At 54.9% G+C, this 20,854-nt stretch overlaps 1 protein-coding gene across 1 annotated transcript; it reads left to right on the top strand.

Moving 5' to 3' along the window:
* The first annotated feature begins 935 nt into the window (after positions 1-935).
* On the top strand, positions 936-20,027 carry PFAS (phosphoribosylformylglycinamidine synthase). The gene is made up of 28 exons (XM_059380852.1): positions 936-1,012; positions 3,609-3,787; positions 3,873-4,008; positions 4,477-4,582; positions 5,165-5,354; positions 5,466-5,571; positions 5,946-6,086; positions 6,178-6,302; positions 6,824-6,952; positions 7,639-7,770; positions 7,901-8,029; positions 12,037-12,110; positions 12,222-12,378; positions 12,663-12,724; positions 12,873-13,034; positions 13,312-13,437; positions 13,584-13,715; positions 13,931-14,161; positions 14,302-14,482; positions 14,854-14,937; positions 15,151-15,306; positions 15,506-15,625; positions 15,945-16,090; positions 16,199-16,406; positions 16,571-16,662; positions 16,746-16,860; positions 17,894-18,226; positions 18,330-20,027. Exons 2-28 carry the CDS (start codon positions 3,646-3,648, stop codon positions 18,638-18,640), a joined length of 4,026 nt encoding a protein of 1,341 aa, XP_059236835.1. The 5' UTR covers positions 936-1,012; positions 3,609-3,645; the 3' UTR covers positions 18,641-20,027.
* The last annotated feature ends 827 nt before the right edge of the window (positions 20,028-20,854 follow it).

The raw sequence follows: 20,854 nt of genomic DNA, 5'->3' as shown, positions 1-20,854 counted from the left end.
AAGACTTTCACCTTCTACTCTGAATAGTTGTTTGGTGTCTGACTCATTAAAAAAGACCACTCTGCCAAGTACTGTGTTTGCCCTAGCACACCACTCCGGCTTCCTTGCCCCGAGGCTTCAGATTAGGTTTGTCAAATGAGAGACAAAAACCGTTTATGAGGGAACTTGAGGACAGGAGAGAGAACAAAGTGTTCATTTCCTTTCTTCCTGAACACTGTACTTGTGGCCTCCTTTGCCCTGTCAGATGCCTTTCTTTCATGGCTATGATGTAGAAAAGATGTCAGAGTTCAAAGCCGACAGCCAAGAAAGAATTCTTGAAACATCTTTGGTGCAAAAAGCTGATTTTATTAAAACATGGGGACACGTGCCATGGGCAGAAAGAGCTGCACTGGGGTCATGAGGAGTGGCCCATTATAAATTTCAAGTTGGGAGGAGGTTAAGGACAGCGTTTTGGAAGCAAGGTTTCTAAGACCTTGAGGGGTCATGAGACCCTTCATACGTGTATTGGTGGGTCATATGCTCCGGGGATGATTGCCAGCCTGTATCTTGAGGGTAAAGATAAAGGAAGTTTCCAAAGGAATTATTATTTTTTTTACATTTTTTTTTTTGTAATTTAAGTCATTGCCTATTTATTTATTTAAGTTTTTAAAAGATTTTTATTTATTTGACAAACAGACCACAAGTAGGCAGAGAGGTAGGCAGAAAGAGAGAGGAGGAGGAGGCAGGCTCCCCGCTGAGCAGAGAGCCCGTTGTGAGGCTCGTTTCCGGACCCTGAGATCAAATGCCCAGCTGAAAGCAGTCGCGGGACCGACTGGCCACCCCAGCGCCGCTGGGGAGAGATTCCCTAACTGCACCGCCTGGTGGCCCGCTGAGCCTACGCACCCAGGCACTGGCGCGGTGGCTCGCGGTAGTGGGCGGGGCGCCATCAGGGCCCGCCTCTTCCCGTGGCGCGCTTGGATGACTCACCGCCCGCGCCATACTTCCACGAACTCTGTCCCTGGAAATTTCTCACGTGGGTATTGCTGTCCCGGGCTGTCCATGCTATCTTGCTTGCTGCATCCCTTTCTTTCTCCACCCATCCCGGGCCTGATGCAGGCTGCTTCTGGGTCCGCAGCGGGCCGAGCTGCCTCCAGCTCGGGGCCCTTTCCTGCGACCATGCGCGTGGTCCGTGGACGGGAGTCGGGAGACTTCCCCCACCCCAGTCAAAGTTCGCTCCTCTTACCCGGTTCCCTCCAGTAACAAAACCTGCCGACTGCCTTGCTTATGTCCTGCTAGTCGCTGGGGGTACAGCCGTGATGTAGACAGCCCTGCCCCTGCCTTCTTGGCGCGTGACTAATAGCTCTAATAAGGCAAATCGTTTCTAAGGGATAAATCCTGTGGCAGTTACGGTGTAAAGGACAACGGTGACGGGCGTAGCTTTAGAAAGGATGATCAGAATGGGGTGGGGAGCGCTGAGAATTGAATCCAGCATCATTCCCTGAAATGAGGCCTGGCCTGAAAGGGCGGGAGTGGCTCCTGAGGGATGGACATCAAGAGTTCCTTCAGTCACTCTACAAATACTAGGGTGTTTTTTTTTCCCTTTTTAATTTTATTTATTTATTAGGCTCCCCCCCCCCTTTTAGATCCCACCTATTTTTCCAAGCCTTGACAATCTAGTGGTGATGAAACAGCTACAGTCCATGCCCCCGTGGAGATTTTGTCCTAGTGGGGAAGGTAGAGTTTTAAATAAATTAAAATGTCAGGTGCTAAGTAAAGTAACATGTAAGATACTAAGTAAATAAAATTCCAGGTACTGCTAAATTACTATATAGGAAATCAAGATAGGGATGTCTGATAGTGGCTTATTCAGAGGAATGGGTTTAGGAAGTCCTTTCCAAGAAGGTGATTTCACCAGCAATCTACATGAGAAAATGCTAGCCGTGGCAACTGGGTTGCTCTGCCTTGGGCCCAGGTCTTGATCCAGGGTCCTGGGATTGAGCTCTGCATCATGGGGCCCTCTGTTCAACGGGGATCTTGCTTCTCCTTCTCCCTCTGCTTGTCTCTCTCTCTCTCTGACAGATAAATAAAATCTTCAAAAAAAAAAAAAAAAAAAGTGCTAGCCGGGGCGCCTGGGTGGCTCAGTGAGTTAAGCCTCGCCTTGGGCCCAGGTCCTGGGACGGAGCCCCGAATCAGGTTCTCTGCTCCACAGGGAGCCTCCTTCTCCCACCTCCCTCTGCCTGCCTCTCTGCCTACTTGTGATCTCTCTCTGTCAAATAAATAAATAGAATCTTAAAAAAAAAAAAAGTGCTAGCCGTGCAAATAATCTGGATGAGAAAATTGCCTTCCAAAACTGAGGTTGGCAAGTTAGAAAAGAAGCCAGTGTGGTGGGGTGTTGTGGGTGAAAAAGATCGTAGTGTGAAATTGGGTTGGAGAAGTGGGCAGGGGGCCGGGCTAGGTGAGCCAGGGTCCTGAGTTAGAAGCTTATATCATGTGTGATGAGTAGCTATGATCTCCCTATGCTGAAGTGTGGCAAATGGTGTGTGGTTGGGGCAGGAGTGGAATCGGGTCCTATTCGGGGGGCCTCGAGTGGTTGATGGTGGTGACCTGAACTAGAGCAATGGTAGCAGAGACGAAAGGATGCGGACAGATTTGGGATAGGTTTGGAAATAGATTTGCTGATGAATTGGATATAGAGAGGGCTCAGGAAGAAGGAGCGAGATTGACTGTGTTTGGTGTGAGCAGCTGCTTTTATAGTGCTGATTGAATGGGGAAGACTGGGAGAACAGGTGGTCTGGAGAAAGGAGAAGTCGGATTTTCTGTTTTGGCTCAGACAGACTGCCATCGGTGTTTATGAGACATCGACATGGAGATGTCACATGGGCATGTTAGTGTACTAGTCTGGAGTGTCAGGGAGAGTCAGGGTTAAATAAGTTACGGAATCTGTTGGCAGATAGCGAATGAGATGAAGTTGCTGTTTTGGGTCAAAAATGGTTGAATCCTGGCAGTTTCATTGGCTCAATCTACCAGGTGGTATTTAAGGCCACAAGTCTGGAAGACACTTCGGAAGAGCGTGTAGACAGAAGAGAGTGAAGGGCAGGCCCACGAGGGGTGGCTGAGAAGGAGCAGCCAGAAGGCAGAGGCATAGCGGAAGAACAGTGTCATCTGACTCCACCAGCTGGGCCCGTCCAGCTCATCGTGTGGGTTTACACTTAGATGCTATTTTTTCCAGAAAGTCCTCCCTAACTCCTCCCTAAGTCCTCCCTAACAGTGCTAGGCTGGTCGCCGCAGTCTCTCGGCCTTGCCCACACTGGGCTGGAAATGTTTGGGCGTTTGCCTGACCTCCTCAGTAAAACACAAGGTCTGTGAGGGCAGAAATGGTTTTTGTCTTCTTCACAGCAGTGTTCGTAAGACCTTGCCTGGGGCCCAGCAACGTGCAGGTGCTCAAGGATCGTGTGCCCAGGACGTACCTGTATTCCCTGTTCCCACATTTTGCAGGATGAAACTGGTTTTCAGAGTACTTCGTCTCTCTGAATGCCCTTTTCCCCCGCCCCATCCCTAATGCCTCCAAGGCCTCAGCTGTCTTGGAAATCCGAAATCAGTTTGACAGGTGATAGCTGATTACCTTTCAGGGACCTAAGTCATATTCCACAACGGGCACCTCCAGCGATGGCCTTGGTTCTTCACTTCTATGTCCATCCCTCTGGCCATGAGAAGGCAGCTTCCGGACACACTCAGCGAAAGCTCCAAGGGCAGCTACCAGCGCTGCAGGGTGTCAAGACAGAGCTGTGCTACAACGTGAACTGGACAGGTTGGGCCAAGTTTTGGACTTTGGGGAAGAGGTGTGCCCAGCCGGGAAGAGGGTCTCAGGCTATCCCTGTCCTGTCTCCCTGCAGCCAAGTCCCGTCCGAGTGCCGAGGAGATGAAAAAGCTGACATGGCTCTTTGGCTGTCCCTTGTTACCGGGGGACGTTGCTCTGGAATCCTGGCTCCATCCTGACTGTAATGACCTGCTGCTGGAGGTTGGGCCCAGGTGAGTGTCTCAGCCCAGGGTGAATGCCTTTCGTGTTCTCAAGCAAACCTCCCTTCCAAACGCACTGCCCACCCCTTCCACTCCCGTTCCTCTTCCTTCTTCTGCCACCCCTGACAGATCTGTTTTTCCTTCACTCCATCCTACTCCCTGCTTAGAAAGCCGTACATGTGCCTTCCCCATTAGGGAAGATGTCTTTGAAAGACTGAGCCAGCGACCAGGCACGTTCTAGAAGTTGAACAGATTGCATTCTGAGAGGTAGAGATTCAAGCATTTTGGGCTGGAAAGACAGGTCCGGTTTGATTTGAGTGACCTTACAAAGCAGGTTTCTTGGTGCCCAGGTCTGAGGCTAGAGGCCACTGGTGAGGGGGACAGAGGTGAGAGGTCAGCGGGACAGGGGTCGGGGGGGCGGCGGGGATCCACCTTCTCTGTTGGTGGTCTCAGGTCCTAACCAGCTGGCCCACTCCTCAGGCTGAACTTCTCCACCCCAGCATCCACCAACGTCGTGTCAGTGTGCTGGGCCGCTGGGCTGGGGGCTGTGGATCGTGTGGAGACCACCCGGCGCTACCTGCTTTCGGTGAGGCGTCTGGCTGCCCGTGGTGAGGGGGAGGAGGAGCTGGGCCAGAGATCAAAGAGATGAGGTCCTGAGGCGCCTGGGTGACTCAGTCGGTTAAGCATCTGCCTTCAGCTCAGGTCATGATCCTAGAGTTCTGGGATGGAGTCCCACATCAGGCTCCCTGCTCAGCGGGGAGCCTGCTTCTCCCTCTCCCTTTGCCCCTGCTTGTGTTCCCTCTCTAGCTGGCTCTATCAGATAAGTAAATAAATAAAACCTTAAAAGGAAAAGAGATTAGATCCTGAACTCAGGAGAAAGTGAGAGGAACTCTTGGCCTTAGGTCTGTCCTGTTTGCAGGTTGTTCAGTGTCAGACTTCCAGGTTGAGGGCTAAATGGGAAGGAAGTCCAGCTTGTGCTCCCCTTGTTAATCTGTGCACCTTACAGGGGCTCGTGTCTGCACAGGGCGTGTCTTAGTAATCGGTGCACGGGCACCACGCAGATGAGCTGTGGGCAGCCCTTCGTGACTGGGAAGATCCAGCGTGCACCATTCCGTCCAGACTTGAGCCTTTGACCTCCAGCCGTGTGTATGTGTGTGTTTGCCCCTAGTTTGCCCAACCCCCATCAGCTGAGATGAAGGCCATCGCCCTGGCCACCCTCCATGACCGGATGACGGAACAGCACTTCCCCTGTCCCATCCAGAGCTTCTCCCTTGGGAGCATTTCCACGCCCCTCAACAGCTCTATCAATATACTCGCTGAGGGCCGGTGTGCCCTCGAGAAGGCCAACCAGGAGCTGGGTGAGCCGGGATGCCTGGGAGGGAGGCGCAGGCGAGGCCGGTCACAGGGGACTGAGCCCTGGGACCTGGTGTCCCGAGTCCGCCAGTCAGCTCTCCCGGGTTGTCTTCTAGGCCTGGCCCTAGACTCCTGGGACCTGGATTTCTACACCAAACGCTTCCAGGAGCTCCAGCGGAACCCCAGCACCGTGGAGGCCTTCGACTTGGCTCAGTCCAATAGGTGGGGCAGGTCGGGGGGCGGATGGGGTCGTTCTGAAGTGTGAGCCCATGGAGATTGGAAGGGAGAGCACAGGGTCTTGCCTTTGTGCTCTCCTCTGGCTCGAGGGTGTCCCCAAGTCTGGTTGAGGGCCCGGGCTCCTCCTCCCACCCCTCCTGGGTGTAGTCTACACCCAGATCTCAACTTCAGATTCACTTAGGATCTAAGCAATCCACAGTGAGAGGGCATTTGTAGGTTAAGGCTTTTTGGAATCTATTCTGACCTGTTCTTTACTAAAGAGTTCGCCGTTAACTGGTGCTGCTTGCTGAGAATACAGCACAGCATGAGAAGTGACCCAGCTTTCTCCCTGTCCTTCCCTCCCCATGTCACCCCTGCAGTGAACACAGCCGACACTGGTTCTTCAAGGGGCTGCTCCACATGGACGGGCAGAAGTTGGCACACTCTCTCTTTGAGTCCATCATGAGCACCCAGGCGTCCTCGAACCCCAACAACGTCCTCAAGTTCTGTGACAACAGCAGGTGGGCTGTGCCCTAGGCCAGCGGGGATGGCAAGCACAGGGGAGGGGAGGCTGTGGGAAGGAAGCAAGGTCCACGGCCAATGTGTCCGCAGCGCAATCCAGGGGAAAGAAGTCCAATTCCTACGGCCCGAGGACCCCACACAGCCAAGCCGCTTCCAGCAGCAGCGGGCCCTGAGACACGTCGTCTTCACAGCGGAGACCCACAACTTCCCCACAGGTGAGCCAGGTCCCAGGGATGGGTCAGTGAGATCAGAATGTGGAGCAGAGGGAAGGTCCTCCAGGCTGGGCCTGGGAAAAACAATGAGGGAGGCTGGTTGGCTGCATTTTTTTCTTTTCTTTCTTTCTTTTTTTTTTTTTTTTTTAAAGTAGGCTCCATGCCAGCCATGGAGCCCAACTTGGGGCTTGAACTCATCATGCTGAGATCAAGACCTGAGCGGAGATTGGGTCAGACGCTTAACCAGCTGAGCCACCCAGGCACCCCATCCTGATTTTTTTTTTTTAAAGATTTTATTTATTTATTTGACAGAGGTCACAAGTAGGCGGAGATGCAGGCTCCCTGCTGAGCAGAGAGCCCGATGCAGGGCTTGATCCCAGGACCCTGGGACCATGACCTGAGCCGAAGGCAGAGGCTTTAACCCACTGAGCCACCCAGGGGCCCCCCATCCTGATTTTTAATGGGGTGGTCAGTGTTGGGGTTTGTCTCTTTGGTACACATACATCTCCCCCATCTCTTTACAGGAGTGGCCCCCTTCAGCGGTGCGACCACGGGCACTGGAGGCCGGATCCGAGACATCCAGTGCACAGGCCGTGGGGCCCACGTGGTGGCTGGCACCGCTGGCTATTGCTTTGGAAACCTGCACATCCCAGGTCCCACCACCGTCCTCACTGCCATCTCTCCCTTGCCCTGGCAGTAGTGGAGCACTTCTGTCTCTTAGGTCCTCCTGGGTGCTTTTTCTTGGGAGGCAGGGCTCTGGAGCAGCTAGTCTGTCACCAGCTGTCGCCAGGAGGACTCTAGGCCAGGGGAAACCCAAGTCACCAGGAAGGCTTTGCACAACTGCTAGTTTCTATATAAACCAGCACCTGCTCAGCAAGGAAACATGATTCTGGGTCAGTCTCGTGACTGCACCTGCCCCCAAAGTCCCAATTTCTTTTTTTTTTTTTTTAATGTATTTATTTGAGAAAGAGAAAGAGGGAGAAGCAGGTTCCCCACTGAGCCAGGACTGCAACACGGGGCTTGATCCCAGTACCATGAGATCATGACCTGAGCCAAAGGCAGACGCTTAACCAACAGAGCCACCCTAGCGCCCCCAACGTCCCAATTTCTTAGCCTCAAGAACCCTGATCCTGAGACTCAGAGGGAGGGCTGGCATGGGAGCTGGGGAGCAAGGTTGGTGCTATACTGTAGGCCCTACACCTTCCTGAAACAGGTTCCTAAAATGGGACGTTCTACCCGCATGGGTGGTCTTGGAAGCTTAGTTAGACTCTTTGTGAAGGACTCTGGCCCCTCTGTCTTCTGTCTTAACGGTCCAGCCAACTTTCTGATTTCCTTCCAGGTTATAACCTGCCCTGGGAGGATCCAAGCTTCCAGTATCCTGAGAACTTTGCTAGGCCCCTGGAGATCGCCATTGAGGCCAGTAATGGGGCTTCTGATTACGGCAACAAGTTTGGGGAGCCAGTGCTGGCCGGTAAGGCTGGGGTTATCGAGGGTTACGGACACCGAGTACCAGAGGTGGGGGTGGTGTGTGACCAAGTGGGCGCTGGAGGACACTGGGTGACCACACTCTGTCCTCTCTCCCTGGGGTGTCCACGCTCCAGGCTTCGCCCGCTCCTTGGGCCTCCAGCTCCCTGATGGCCAGCGGCGTGAGTGGATCAAGCCCATCATGTTCAGCGGGGGCATCGGGTCCATGGAAGCTGAACACGTGAGCAAGGAACCCCCAGAGCCAGGTATGAGCCACCGCCCTTTCCCTGCAGCGCCAGCCAGCGATGCCCCCAGCACTGCTGGAGGGGAGTTGAGAGGCCACTCCCTGGGTTGGCTTTTCATCTCTTGGCTCGTGGCCCTCCGCCCAGTGCAGGTTTCCAAGGCAGGACAGGGCTTTCTGCCAGGGGGGCGCTGGGTCTGTGTTGCCTCTGTGTGCGCCCCGGTTTCCTCCCTTGCGGTGGGGGAGGGGCACCCCTGTTTGTTCAGCGCCTGCCGTGCACCAGGGGCCTTTATCTGCCTGCCCAGTTCAGGGGAGCAAACATCCGGTAGGCCCCATCGTGTGCTGCAGTCAAGATAAGAACCAGGTTGCCTTCCTGGAAGAGGTGACCCAGTCATGTGGTTCAGAAAAGGCAGAAAAGGTCACATAGTGAAAAGTGTCCTTCCCTTGACCTCCCAGTTTCCCTCCCCAGAGATAACCAGCGGTAGCCAGTGACTTGGGCACCTACCAGAGAGATTTCCCTCTATCTAGGAACAGACCTGTATGCAAATTTGTCCCTTTTTAAAAACAAATAACACAGGCACTTATTGAAATGTAATCTGTGTACCTTGAATTTCACCCTTTTAAAGTGTACAGGGCAGAGGTTTTTTAGGATACACACAAAGCTGTGCCTCGAGCCCCACTAATTCCAGAATGTCATTGTCACCAGCACACCCGTTAGCAGTCTCTTCCTCCCTTAGCCCCTGGCGTTGGCCCATCGACTTCTGTCTCTGTGGATTTGCCAGTTCGGGACATTTCACGTGAATGGAATCACACAGGATGTGGCCTTTGGTGTCTGGTGCCTTTCACTGTGCACCGTGTTTTCAAGAACTCTCTGTATGGTAGCATGAACCATACCGTCATCCCTTTTCAGGGCCAGGCCTCTTCTTTGTCTGTCCTTGCGTCAGATGGTAGACACCTGGGTTCTTCAGCCGGTGTGGGTAGTGCTGCTGTAAACACACGTGTACATGTTTTTCTGGGCCCATATGTTCTCGTGTCTCCAGTCTGTAGAACTACGAGTGGAAATGGGGGCTCCCATGGTAACCGTGTCTGGCTTTTTTTTTTTAATTTTTAAGATTTTATTTATTTATTTGAGAAACAGAGATCACAAGTAGGCAGAGAGGCAGGCAGAGAGGAGGAAGCAGGCTCCCTGCTGAGCAAGAACCTGATATGGGGCTTGATCCCAGGACCCCGGGATAATGACCTGAGCCAAAGGAAGAGGCTTTAACCCACTGAGCCACCCAGGCGCCCCCCGTGTCCAGCTTTTTAAAAAACTGCCAGACTCGTCTCCAAACCACTTTGCACTCCCCCTCGGCACCTGCCAGCTGTGTAAGAGGGTTCTGATTTCTCCACATCCTCACCAACTCCTGTTATCGGTCTCTGATTCTAGCCACCCTGTGGCATGAAGTGGCATCTTGTTGTGGTTGGGGTTTGCATTTCCGTAATGGCTAACGACGTTGAGCATCTTTTCCCCTGCGTTTAGAGATCTTCCTTGGTGTGAAATGTCTGTCTGATTCTTTGTCTTTTGGTGGGGGGGATTCTTTGTTCATTTCAGAACAGGTTTTTTTTGTGTGTGTGTGGAATTCTAAAAGTTCTATGTATTCAGGATGCTAAACGGTTATTAGATAGATACATGACTTGCAAGTATTTTTTCCTACTCTTTTTACTTTTTCGTGATGTCTTACAAAGAAAGCACAGATGTTTTTAGTTTTGGTCAAGTCAGGTTTATCTCTGTCTTTTTTTGCTGCTTATGGTTTTGATGTCAAGGTGAATAAAACCATTGCCTAAGCCAAGGTCATAAAGACTACAGCTGTGTTTTCTTGTCATGTTATTATAGCGTTTACATTTAGGTTTCTGATACTTTTTTTTTTTTTTTGTCTTTTCTTGTAAGATTTTTTATTTATTTGAGAGAGAGAGAGAGAGCATGAGCGGGGCCTAGGGGAGTGGGAGAGGGAGAAGCAGGCTCTCTACTGAGTGGGGAGCCCAATGTAGGACTTGATCCCAGGACCCTGAGATCATGACCTGAATTGAAGGCAGACGGTTAATAGACTGAGCCACCCACATGCTTTTCTGATACATTCTGAGTGAATTTTTTTTTAACATGATGTGAAGTAGGAGTCTAACTTTTCTCTCTTACACATGGATATCCAGTCATCCCAACGCTACTTCTTGAAGACTCTTCATTTGTACCTTGCTGAATGGTCTTGGGACTGTTCAAAAATGAGTTGCCCCCGGGTTCTGGCTGGCTCAGTCCATAGAGCACGCAGCTGTCGATCTTGGGGTTGTGAGTTCAAGCCCCATGTTGGGTGCGGAGCCTACTTAAAAGAAGAACAGAAACAAAAATCAGCTGGCCATGGCCATAAACGTAAGAGTCCTTTATGGATTCACGGTTCGCAGCCTATAGATCCTTGTGCTAGAACCACACTGTCTGGATTACTACAGCTTTGTAGTAAATGCTAAAAGCTGGCAGTGTGGGTCCTCCAATTTCGTCCTCCTTTTTCACAATTGTTTTGGCTGTTCTAGGTCCTTTATGTTTCCATACAGATTTTAGGATCGGCTGCTCCGTTTCTGTGAGAAAGGCAGCTAGATTATGAGAGGGATTGGGCTGAGTGCAGATCAGTTTGGGGAACACAGCCATCATAAGAGCATTAAACCTTTTCCTCTGTCAACACGAGCTCTGTTTCCCTTCGTTTAGGTCTACTAACCGGTTTCCAGGCATAAGTCTTCCAGCTCTGCTGTTACTTATTTCTGTTATTTTTTTTCCTGATGCAATTGTAAAGGGGCGCCCATAATTCTGTACCTTGCTGTTTTCACTTAGCAATATATCTTGGAGATCATGTCGTATTGATAAATACACAGAATCGTATGTGATCCTCTTCTGAGGGAGGATAGTGTTTCAGTGTGCAGATATACCGTAATCGATTAATCAGCTCTCTCTTGTGAGCCTTAAATCACAGTTGGCCCTTTGAACAATACGGGTTTGAGCCGGGCACGTCCATTTGTCTGTGAATTTTTTCTTTTTTTTTTTTAAAGATTTTTATTTATTTATTTGACAGAGATCGCAAGTAGACAGAGAGGCAGGCAGAGAGAGAGAGAAGCAGACTCCCTGCTGAGCAGAGAGCCCAATGCGAGACTCAATCCCAGGACCCTGAGATCATGACCTGAGCCGAAGGCAGTGGCTTAATCCACTGAGCCACCCAGGCGCCCCTGTCTGTGAATTTTTTCAATAAATACATGACAGTCCTGTAAATGTATCTTTCTTATAATTTCCTCAATGTTCTCTTTTTTCTAGCTTACTTTATTGTGAGAGTACAGTGTGACATATAGTGTAAGAACACAGCGTCTGTGTAACACACAGTCTGTGTAACACACAGAATACGTGTTGTTCATTGGTTTTTATTAGTTTATTACCTTTTTTTTTTTTAGATTTTATTTACTTATTTGACAGAGATCACAAGTAGGCAGAGAGGCAGGCAGAGAGAGAGGGGGAAGCAGGCTCCCTGCTGAGCAGAGAGCCCGATGCAGGATTCGATCCCAGGACCCCGAGATCATGACCTGAGCCGAAGGCAGCGGCTTAACCCACTGAGCCACCCAGGTGCCCCAGTTCATTATTTTCTGTCATTTATTATTAATCGACCGTCATTAGTAAAGCTTCTGGTCGATAGTAGGTTCTGAGTAGTTGATTTTTGCAGGAGTTGACCGTTCGGTGTGCATATTTTACTGGGTATGTCAGCACCCCCTAACCCCAGTGTTGTTCAGAGATCAATGACGTTTCCTGTCGTCGTAACACAGGTGACGCGGCAGTGTTTGATTTCGCGCCTGTGTGGGTAAAGCTAGAGCGTGACTTACACAGCGTGTATTCCCTGAAGAACACAAACGTCTGTCATAGTTATTGCTGTCCCCTCTTAGCCGCTTCTGTCATCCAAATGCTTGTTCACGCCTCCGCTCCTCCTGCTGGATTCCCCCATGTTCTGACTCTGCCTTCCTTCCCCACAGGCATGGATGTGGTGAAGATTGGGGGGCCTGTCTACAGGATCGGAGTTGGGGGTGGAGCCGCATCGTCTGTGCAGGTGAGTGGGACTAGCTCAGGGGCAGAGTCTTTGATGCTGTTGGGCCCTGGGCCTCGGTGGCCTGTGAACTCCCAGAGCCCTCTAGCCCAGCTCTGCCATCTCTTGCCCCAGGTGCAGGGCGACAATGCCAGCGAGCTGGACTTCGGGGCCGTGCAGCGGGGGGACCCAGAGATGGAACAGAAGATGAACCGTGTGATCCGGGCTTGTGTGGAGGCCTCCAGGGGGAACCCCATCTGCAGCCTCCACGATCAGGGCGCTGGCGGCAATGGTGAGGATAGGGACTGGGATGAGGGATCTGGCCTCTTGCCAGGTTCCACTGAGGCTGAGGCATCGAGGGTATACAAGCGGCCGCCCGGCCCTGGGTCCCATTCTCTACCCCCCGTACCTTTAGGAGAGGCTTGGCACTGGGCGGAGCAGGAGCCCGCCACCACGGGATGGTTGTGTGGGGGGGTGCAGCCACAGTTCTGCAGGGTGCACAGAATTCGGGGCTCCTTTGGAGGCCGGGGCTGACCATGGCTGCCTCACCCCTTCTCCCCCACACCCTTTCACTAGGCAACGTCCTGAAGGAGCTCAGTGACCCCGCCGGGGCTGTCATCTACACCAGCCGCTTCCAGGTGGGCGTCTTGCCCTGAGGTCTGGCCGTCTCCCCTCCCCACCGGCCCCAGCCTTCTTCCCCCCACCCCCCATGCCCAGACTCCTAGCAAAGATGAGACGGGGCAGTGCCCACTGACCCTTTCCTTTCCTCCTCCCTCCCGGATGCAGCTCGGGGATCCGACCCTGAACGCCCTGGAAATCTGGGGGGCCGAGTACCAGGAGTCGAATGCTCTTCTGCTGAGGCCCCTTGACCGGGACTTTCTCAGTCGTGTCAGCGCCCGGGAACGCTGTCCGGCTTGTTTTGTGGGCACCATCACTGGGGACAGGAGGGTGAGTGGGCCGGGGAAGTCTGTGGTGACTGCAGCGCGTGGGCTCGGAGCTGCCTGTGTCCGGGCTGGAGGGAGGGAGAGCCGTCTGGGGGAGAAAAGGAGAGGAGAATGGGAGTCGGTGGGACGCAGACTGGGGGACAGTGTATAGGAGGCGGCCAGGGGCAGGCACTCAATAGGGAAGCCAGACAGAGGGTGGAGAGGGCGCTTCTGCCTGGCTTTCTGAAAGCATTCCCTGCTCGGGTTCACGGTCTCCTCCGCTCTGCGCTCTGTGGCCGTAGATAGTGCTGGTGGACGATCGTGAGTGCCCCGTTGGAAGAAATGGCCATGAGGATGGCTCCCCGTTGTCTCCCCCAACCCCTGTGGACCTGGAGCTGGACTGGGTGTTGGGCAAGATGCCTAGGAAGGTACGTGGGGGTGGGAGGGAGGCCGGCTTTCCTCCCTTCTCTGCCCCAGCTCTTCCAATCGCCCTTTGCCCGACACGTGCTTTGTCCCGTCTGTGCCCAGCGCTCCCGCAGCTGCTCTCACACCCCTGTCACCTTCTGTGTCGTAGGAGTTCTTCCTCCAGAGGAGTTTCCCTGTGCTGAAGCCCCTGGCCTTGCCCCCGGGTCTCCATGTGCGCCAGGCTCTGGAGCGCGTTCTGAGGCTGCCTGCCGTGGCCAGCAAGCGCTACCTTACCAACAAGGTCCAGCCTGTGGTCTCTGTCCCCTTCCCACTGCTCCCGCGCCCCTGGCCTTCCCAAGGCTGTGGGGATTCAGCAGGCCCAAGGGAGAAGCAGCCCTGCGGGCCAGCTCTCCTGCTCCCACCGCCTGAGGCCTGTATGTCTGTGATGACGCCTGTTCCCCCACCACCCTGGCATCCCTGGCTCCGGCCCCTTGCCAACTGCAGCTGGTTCTGCAGGTGGACCGCTCCGTGGGCGGCCTGGTGGCCCAGCAGCAGTGTGTGGGAGCCCTGCAGACCCCCCTGGCAGATGTGGCTGTCGTGGCCCTGAGTCACCAGGAGCTTGTTGGGGCTGCCACCGCTCTAGGAGAGCAGCCTGTCAAGAGCCTGCTGGACCCCAAGGTGGCTGCCCGCCTGGCCGTGGCCGAAGCCCTCACCAACCTGGTGTTCGCGCTGGTCACCGACCTCCGGGTGAGTCCCGGGGTCGGGGGGTCCGCCTCCACCCTTCGCCTTTGCCTCCGGCCCTTCCTGCTCTGGACCTCCCAGCCCTTCCGCCCCTGCCCCAGACTCCCCACCTTGTCTGTGACGCACCTGTGTCCCCCACTCCCCAGGACGTGAAATGCAGCGGGAACTGGATGTGGGCTGCCAAGCTCCCAGGGGAGGGCGCGGCTCTGGCCGACGCCTGCGAGGCTATGGTGGCAGTGATGGCGGCCTTGGGCGTGGCAGTGGATGGTGGCAAGGACTCTCTCAGCATGGCCGCCCGGGTTGGCTCTGAGACAGTGCGGGCTCCTGGTAGGGACTGGGAGTCATGGGAAAGGGGCAGACCTGTGGAGCTGGGCTGGCATCTCACTTTCTTACTCCTTTTTTCTTCTTTAATTTTTAAAAAATTAACATAAAATCTATTACATGTTTCAGGGGTATGAGTCTGTGATTACCTTTTTTTTTTTTTTTTTTAAATTAGTGCGAGCGAGAGCCAGGGGAGGGGGCAGAAGGATAAAGGAGAGGGAGAGGGGAAGCAGACTCCCCACTGAGTGTGGGGCCTGCCGGTCACGGGGCTCGATCTCAGTACCCTGAGATCATGACCTGAGCCTAAGCCAAGAGTTGGAGACTCCACCATCTGCACCCTCTCAGGCACCCCCACTCTTGTGCTTCTTGCTCTACAGGATCGCTGGTCATCTCAGCCTACGCTGTCTGTCCAGACATTACGGCCACTGTAACCCCAGACCTCAAGCATCCTGGAGGGGGAGGTATGGGCACTTCCCCATCCTCCCTGCACTGTGCATTCAGAGCTGGGTCCTCTGTTTGGGGTCAGCTTTGGGAGGTCTGGGCCCCTTGTCTTGGCTCTGGGACTGGGGGTCTGTGGGTCTGCCCACATGCCGGGAACCTCAGTACTTGCGAGCCCGGTGGTAGGGGGGCGTTCTGAGCCATCCCGCCCCCTCACCCCTGCCCTGTTTCCGCAGGCCGTCTGCTGTATGTGCCTCTGAGCCCTGGGCAGCACCGGCTGGGGGGCACGGCTCTGGCCCAGTGCTTCTCACAGCTGGGCGAGCAGCCTCCCAACCTGGACGTCCCCGAGAACTTGGCGCATGCCTTTAATGTCACCCAGGGCCTGCTGAGAGGTGAGTGAGGCCTTGGGGCAGAGGGCGCATGTGACTGGCACGTAGCAGGCACTCACTGGAGGAGCAAGTAGCGGGGGCAAGCAGGGTCCATCACCCTGGTCTCCGGTTCTTGGAGCATGCCCACATTCGCACATGGGACCTACCCTCTAGAAGGGGGTTTGGGCCCTGAGGCTGCTAAGCATTTTTCTCCTTCCTCCAGACCGCCTCCTCTGCTCAGGCCATGATGTCAGTGACGGGGGTCTCATCACCTGCCTGCTGGAGATGGCCTTTGCTGGGAATTGTGGGATAGAGGTGGATGTGCCTGCCCCCGGGGTTGACGGTGAGGAGCAGGCGGTTTAGACTTGGGCCTGCGCTACCTGCCCCACTCTGTGGACCCCGCATTCTGTGAAAAAAAATGGAGCGTCCCCAACCCCATTCCCAAGTCCTTGGCTATCTTCTCTGACCACTCAGCCCAGTGACTCACCCATCTGGGACCCCCCCCCAGTAGACCCTGAGGCCACATCCTTGGTCCCTCTGTCTCACCCCCTTCTCCCCGCTCCCCGCCTCCAGTCCCTCAGCCCAGAGCCACTGCTGGCCACCACCCTCCTGCATCCATGGTGTCCCCCAGTCACCCTTGTGCCCCTACCTTGTTCTCCCAGTGCTGCCCGTGCTCTTCGCCGAGGAGCCAGGCCTGGTGCTGGAGGTGCAGGAGGCAGACCTGGGCCAGGTGCTGGAGCGCTACTGGGCTGCTGGACTCCGCTGCCTGGAACTGGGCCCCACAGGCGATGCCGGGCCCCACGCCCTGGTGAGGAAGGGCTGGACGGTGCATGGCGGGGAGGCCGTGGCCCCCCTGCACCAGCCCTGGGGGCAGCCTCCTGACTCCTGGCCCTGAGAGATGCGCCTCTCCCTGCAGGTGCGAGTGTCCGTGAATGGGGCGGTGGTCCTGGAGGACACTGTTGGGCAGCTGCGCGCCGTGTGGGAAGAGACGAGTTTCCAGCTGGACCGGCTGCAGGCAGAGCCGCGCTGTGTGGCAGAGGAAGAGCAGGGGCTGCGGGAGCGCACAGGACCCAGTTACTGCCTGCCCCCAACCTTCCCCGAAGCGTCTGTGCCCCACGAGCCCGGTGAGGGAGCCTGTGCCGTCCCGGCTTCCCCATTCCCCAACCCTCAGCCTCGGGGGCAGAACGCAAGGCCTAGACGCCTTGGCCTGCCCAAGAAAAGGCGTGTGGGGGAACTTTGTGATAGGGAAGGAGGCCTCTGGCCTAGAGACACTCCTCCTCCCCGCCAGGTGGTCCCCTGCCCCGAGTCGCCATCCTGCGAGAGGAGGGCAGTAACGGAGACCGTGAGATGGCAGATGCCTTCCACTTGGCTGGGTTTGAGGTGAGGGGGGTGGCTGGCAGAGCGGGGGCCAGGGCAGGGCCTCGGGCTGTGTCTGCCCATGCTGCCCCTGCCCGTCCTGCCAGGTGTGGGACGTGACCATGCAGGACCTGTGCTCTGGGGCAATCGGCTTGGACACTTTCCGTGGTGTGGCTTTTGTGGGCGGCTTCAGCTATGCGGACGTCCTGGGCTCTGCCAAAGGTAGGTGTCGCACGTCTGCCTGCTCCCTCCCCCACACATTCCTGCAGGGGTGCCGTGGCTCCCTTCTTCCTGACCCGGAGCTGGTCTCTCACCTCCGCAGTGCCAGGGTTGGGGAGTACATCCGTTCCGGATGCCAGCAGCAGGCCCAGGGGTGACTGATGTGAGGCGGGGTGGCAGGGGGTGGCACGGGCCCCATCTAAAGGCGTCTACGCCGCGTGCAATTGTGCTCTCCAAGGGTGGGCCCAGCGTGGCCAGATCTTTCTGGTTTCCAGGAGAAGCCAAGAATCTTGGCTTACTTTTTTTGGGTGGTTACTTTTTTTTTTTTTTAAGATTTTATTTATTATTTATTTGATAGAGATCACAAGTAGGCAGAGAGGCAGGCAGAGAGAGAGAGGGAAGCAGATTCCCTGCCGAGCAGAGAGCCCGATGTGGGGCTTGATCCCAGGACCCTGGGATCATGACCAGAGCTGAAGGCAGAGGCTTTAACCCATTGAGCCACCCAGGCGCCCCGGGTGGTTACTTTTTAATTTTTTTTTAAGATTTTATTTATTTGAAAGAGAGTGAGAGAGCAAGGGGAGAACAAGCAGGGGCAGAGGGAGAAGCAGGCTCCCCACTGATGTGGGGCTCGATCCCAGGACCCCGGGATCATGACCTGAGCCAAAGGCAGATCCCTAACCAACTGAGCCACACAGGAGTCCCTAGAATCCAGATTTTTATATGAAATCTTATTTTTAAATGTTAGGGAGTTAAATAAAGAACGTTGAAAGTGCTCTGCTGGCCAGGCCAAAAAACTTAAGGGCCATCTCTGGGCCACGATTGGCAACATCTAAGCAGATAAACCTGTTTTCTTTGCATTTGCCCTATAAAGGGTATGTGCGTGTGTGCATCTCTGTGTATGTGTACGTGTTTGTGTGTGTGTACATGTTTGTGTGCGTGCACGTGTGTTGGGGGCTGGGAGGGTCATGGCAGGGACGGAAGAGCAGCCACCCCCCTCCATGCCAGGCCCCACCCTGATATCCCTGTTCCCTCCTAGGGTGGGGGGCTGCTGTGACCTTCCACCCGCTGGCCGGGGCCGAGCTGAGGCGCTTCCGGAAGCGGCCCGACACCTTCAGCCTGGGCGTGTGTAACGGCTGTCAGCTGCTGGCTCTGCTGGGCTGGGTGGGAGGCAGCCCCAGCAAGGAGGCCCAGGAGGCCGAGGAGCCAGGCCCCGACTCCTGGCCCACCCCTCCTGGCCTCGTGCTGCGCCACAACCTGTCCGGCCGCTTCGAGTCTCGCTGGGCCAGCGTGCGTGTGGGGTCCGGGCCGGCCCTGATGCTGCGAGGGATGGAGGGCGCCGTGCTGCCCGTGTGGAGCGCTCATGGGGAAGGTCAGCCGCTGGAAGGTGGAGGGAGGGTCGGGGTGGGGGCTGGGGTGGGTGAAGGGCATGAGGGAGTTTGCCCTTCCTTTCGTCTTGCTTCCCCTCCCTGCAGGTTACATGGCATTTTCTTCCCCGGAGCTCCAAGCCCAGATCGAAGCCATGGGCCTGGCGCCACTGCACTGGGCAGACGATGCTGGGCAGCCCACGGAACAGTACCCCATGAACCCCAATGGGTCCCCAGGGGGCGTGGCTGGCGTCTGCTCCCTCGATGGCCGCCACCTGGCTCTCATGCCACACCCTGAGCGCGCGGTGAGGCCATGGCAGTGGGCGTGGCGACCTCCCCCGTTTGACACCCTGACGGCCTCCCCCTGGCTCCAGCTCTTCATCAACGCCCGAAACTGGACCCGGGAAGGGGGCTGCTGAGTGAGCCGGGGGTGGGGGGGCTCCCCTGGGCCTGACGGTTTGTGCCTGAGGGTCTCCTGTCCGCAGCCTCAAAATCAGAAGTACCCCACCTTCCCTCCAGATACGTCTCGGGACAGACAAGGGCCAAAATGCCCCCAAAACCTCCACTGGTTTCATTAACCTGTCTGCTTTTGCCTTACGCGGTTGGATCTGTTTGTGGTTCTGCTCGAACAGGGTTGTCCGGGGGCCTGGGAAGCAGCATGTGGTGCTGAGGACAGAGCCCTGGGACGTGAGAATAGTCCATTGCCCACCCCCCACCACACGTACACGCTCTATCTAGCAATCGCTGCATTGTGCCCCCATCACTCTGGGCTCAGAGGGGTGTTTCATGTGCCCCTTCCTCGTAGCAGGGGTTGAGGGGCTGGGGGTATATGACAGCATGCAAGTCAGGACCCACGTGTCCCCATCAGAGAAAGAGCAGAAGCTTTCTGGAGTCCCCTTTTTAAAATATAGTACAAGTAGTTTGCCGACGTTTCTCTGAGCGGGTCTCCCGCTATGTCCTCGGGCTACCCTGGTGCGGGCCTCGGAACTCAGTATTTCTTCTCGATGCAGCAGTTTCCTGAAAGAAATGGTCAGCGCCTGCTTCCCTAGAATTAAGCCTTTAGCCAGCCAGCCTACCTTCCTCCGTCTGTCCCTCCCTCTATCCCATTCTCTCCTTCACCTGTGTGTCCTTTCCATTCATTCCTTCTCTCCTCCGTCCATCCATCTGTCCATTTCCTCCTTCCCTCCCTCCCTCCGCTGCTTCCACTCATTCATTCCTTCCTTCATCCCATTAATGTTGGATGATTAGTTACAGCGCCAGGCACTGCCGCTGGCCCCAGGGGTTTTACGACCTGATAGAATTTTAAGTAAGAACTGTGGGGGTGTCTGGCAGGTTCAGTCCAAAGAGCCTGTGACTTGATTTCAGGACTGGGAGTTCGAGCCCCATGAGATTACATAAGTGAATATACTTGAAAACAACAGCATAGCTCTGTATGGCAGCTGCCGTGAACCAGGCGTGCACTTCGCATTTTGTATGTGTCTAAAGTATTTTTCACAAGAATTCAACAAGGTACTTGATAGGTGTCTCCCCCCACCCTTTTTTTTTTTTTTTTTTTTTTTAACAAAGGAGCCATTAAGGTGAAAGGTTACATAAATTGCCTAGGGCCACACAGCGTGTCAGGGCAGCACCCCAGGCCCGCTCTCTCCCTCCTGCTACTGCCTGCCATCCTGCAGACCCAGATGCTGGGGCCCTACTGTCCAGTCTCGCTGACAGCCGCCCATGACAGCCTGTGTGTGGAACTTGTACGCAGAGTCCGTTTGTCCCCTAAATACTTCAACATTTTCATTAAAGATATATCCCCAAGAATGAAGACTGGAGTCAGATCCTGGAGGGCATGGGGCCTGGGGGGTGGGTGGCCAGGGGGACTAAGCACAGGTTCCTGGTGGGACAGCCACAAGAGGAGACAGATTGTATCATGGGAATGATAACAATGTTTAATAATCTCTTTGAAGAAAACCTTTTCGGGCCTCTTAAGGCTTCACAAACCTACCCTGGGCAACCAGGTGGGGTGGGGCAGATGAGGGGAGCGCTTAGGGGTGAATTTTGGCATTTGAATATTCCTCCCTGATGCTGGGAAACCATGTATATAATTAAAAAGAAAACGGGGGTGCCTGGGTAGCTGAGTCCGTTGAGTTTTTGGCTCTTGATTTGGGCTCGGGTCATAACTCAGGGTTGCAGGATTGAGCGCCATGAGCCCCATGCTGGGATCTGTGCTAGGTGGGGAGTCTGCTTAGCATTCTCTCTCTTCTACTGCCCCTCCCCTGCTCATGCTCGCTCGCTCTCAAAATCTTAAAAAAAAAAAAAAAATGGGTGGAAAAGTAGTTCCCACACTGAAAGATGCCTTTAAAAAAATTCTTGGGGTGTCTCGGTTAAGCATCTGCTGGGGTCAGGATTCTGCAGTCCTGGGATCGAGCCCTGCACTGGGCTCCCTGCTCAGTGGGGAGTCTGCTCCTTCCGCCCCCTCCCCCAGTGCTCACTCTGGCTCACTCAGATAAAAATGCTGTCCCTATCCCTTTGCCCCTTGCCCCCACCTCTCTCTCCCAGTCTTAAAACAATAGGCCCCAAGCGACATCACTTAGGCCAAGTCCCCCAAAGGGGGTTTAATACCTAATCTCATTGCATTGTTGCCATCT

The sequence above is a fragment of the Mustela nigripes genome, chromosome 16 (assembly GCF_022355385.1).
Source record: "Mustela nigripes isolate SB6536 chromosome 16, MUSNIG.SB6536, whole genome shotgun sequence".
NCBI lineage: Eukaryota > Metazoa > Chordata > Mammalia > Carnivora > Mustelidae > Mustela > Mustela nigripes.
This window is presented reverse-complemented; position numbering and strand designations above follow the sequence as displayed.

Coding starts and splice junctions, on each gene's coding strand:
- PFAS (XM_059380852.1), top strand. CDS start 3,646: ATGGCCTTGGTTCTTCACTTCTATGTCCATCCCTCTGGCCATGAGAAG. Junction 4,009..4,476: donor CTGCTGGAGGTTGGGCCCAG/GTGAGTGTCTCA, acceptor CCCACTCCTCAG/GCTGAACTTCTCCACCCCAG. Junction 13,035..13,311: donor CCATCACTGGGGACAGGAGG/GTGAGTGGGCCG, acceptor CTGTGGCCGTAG/ATAGTGCTGGTGGACGATCG.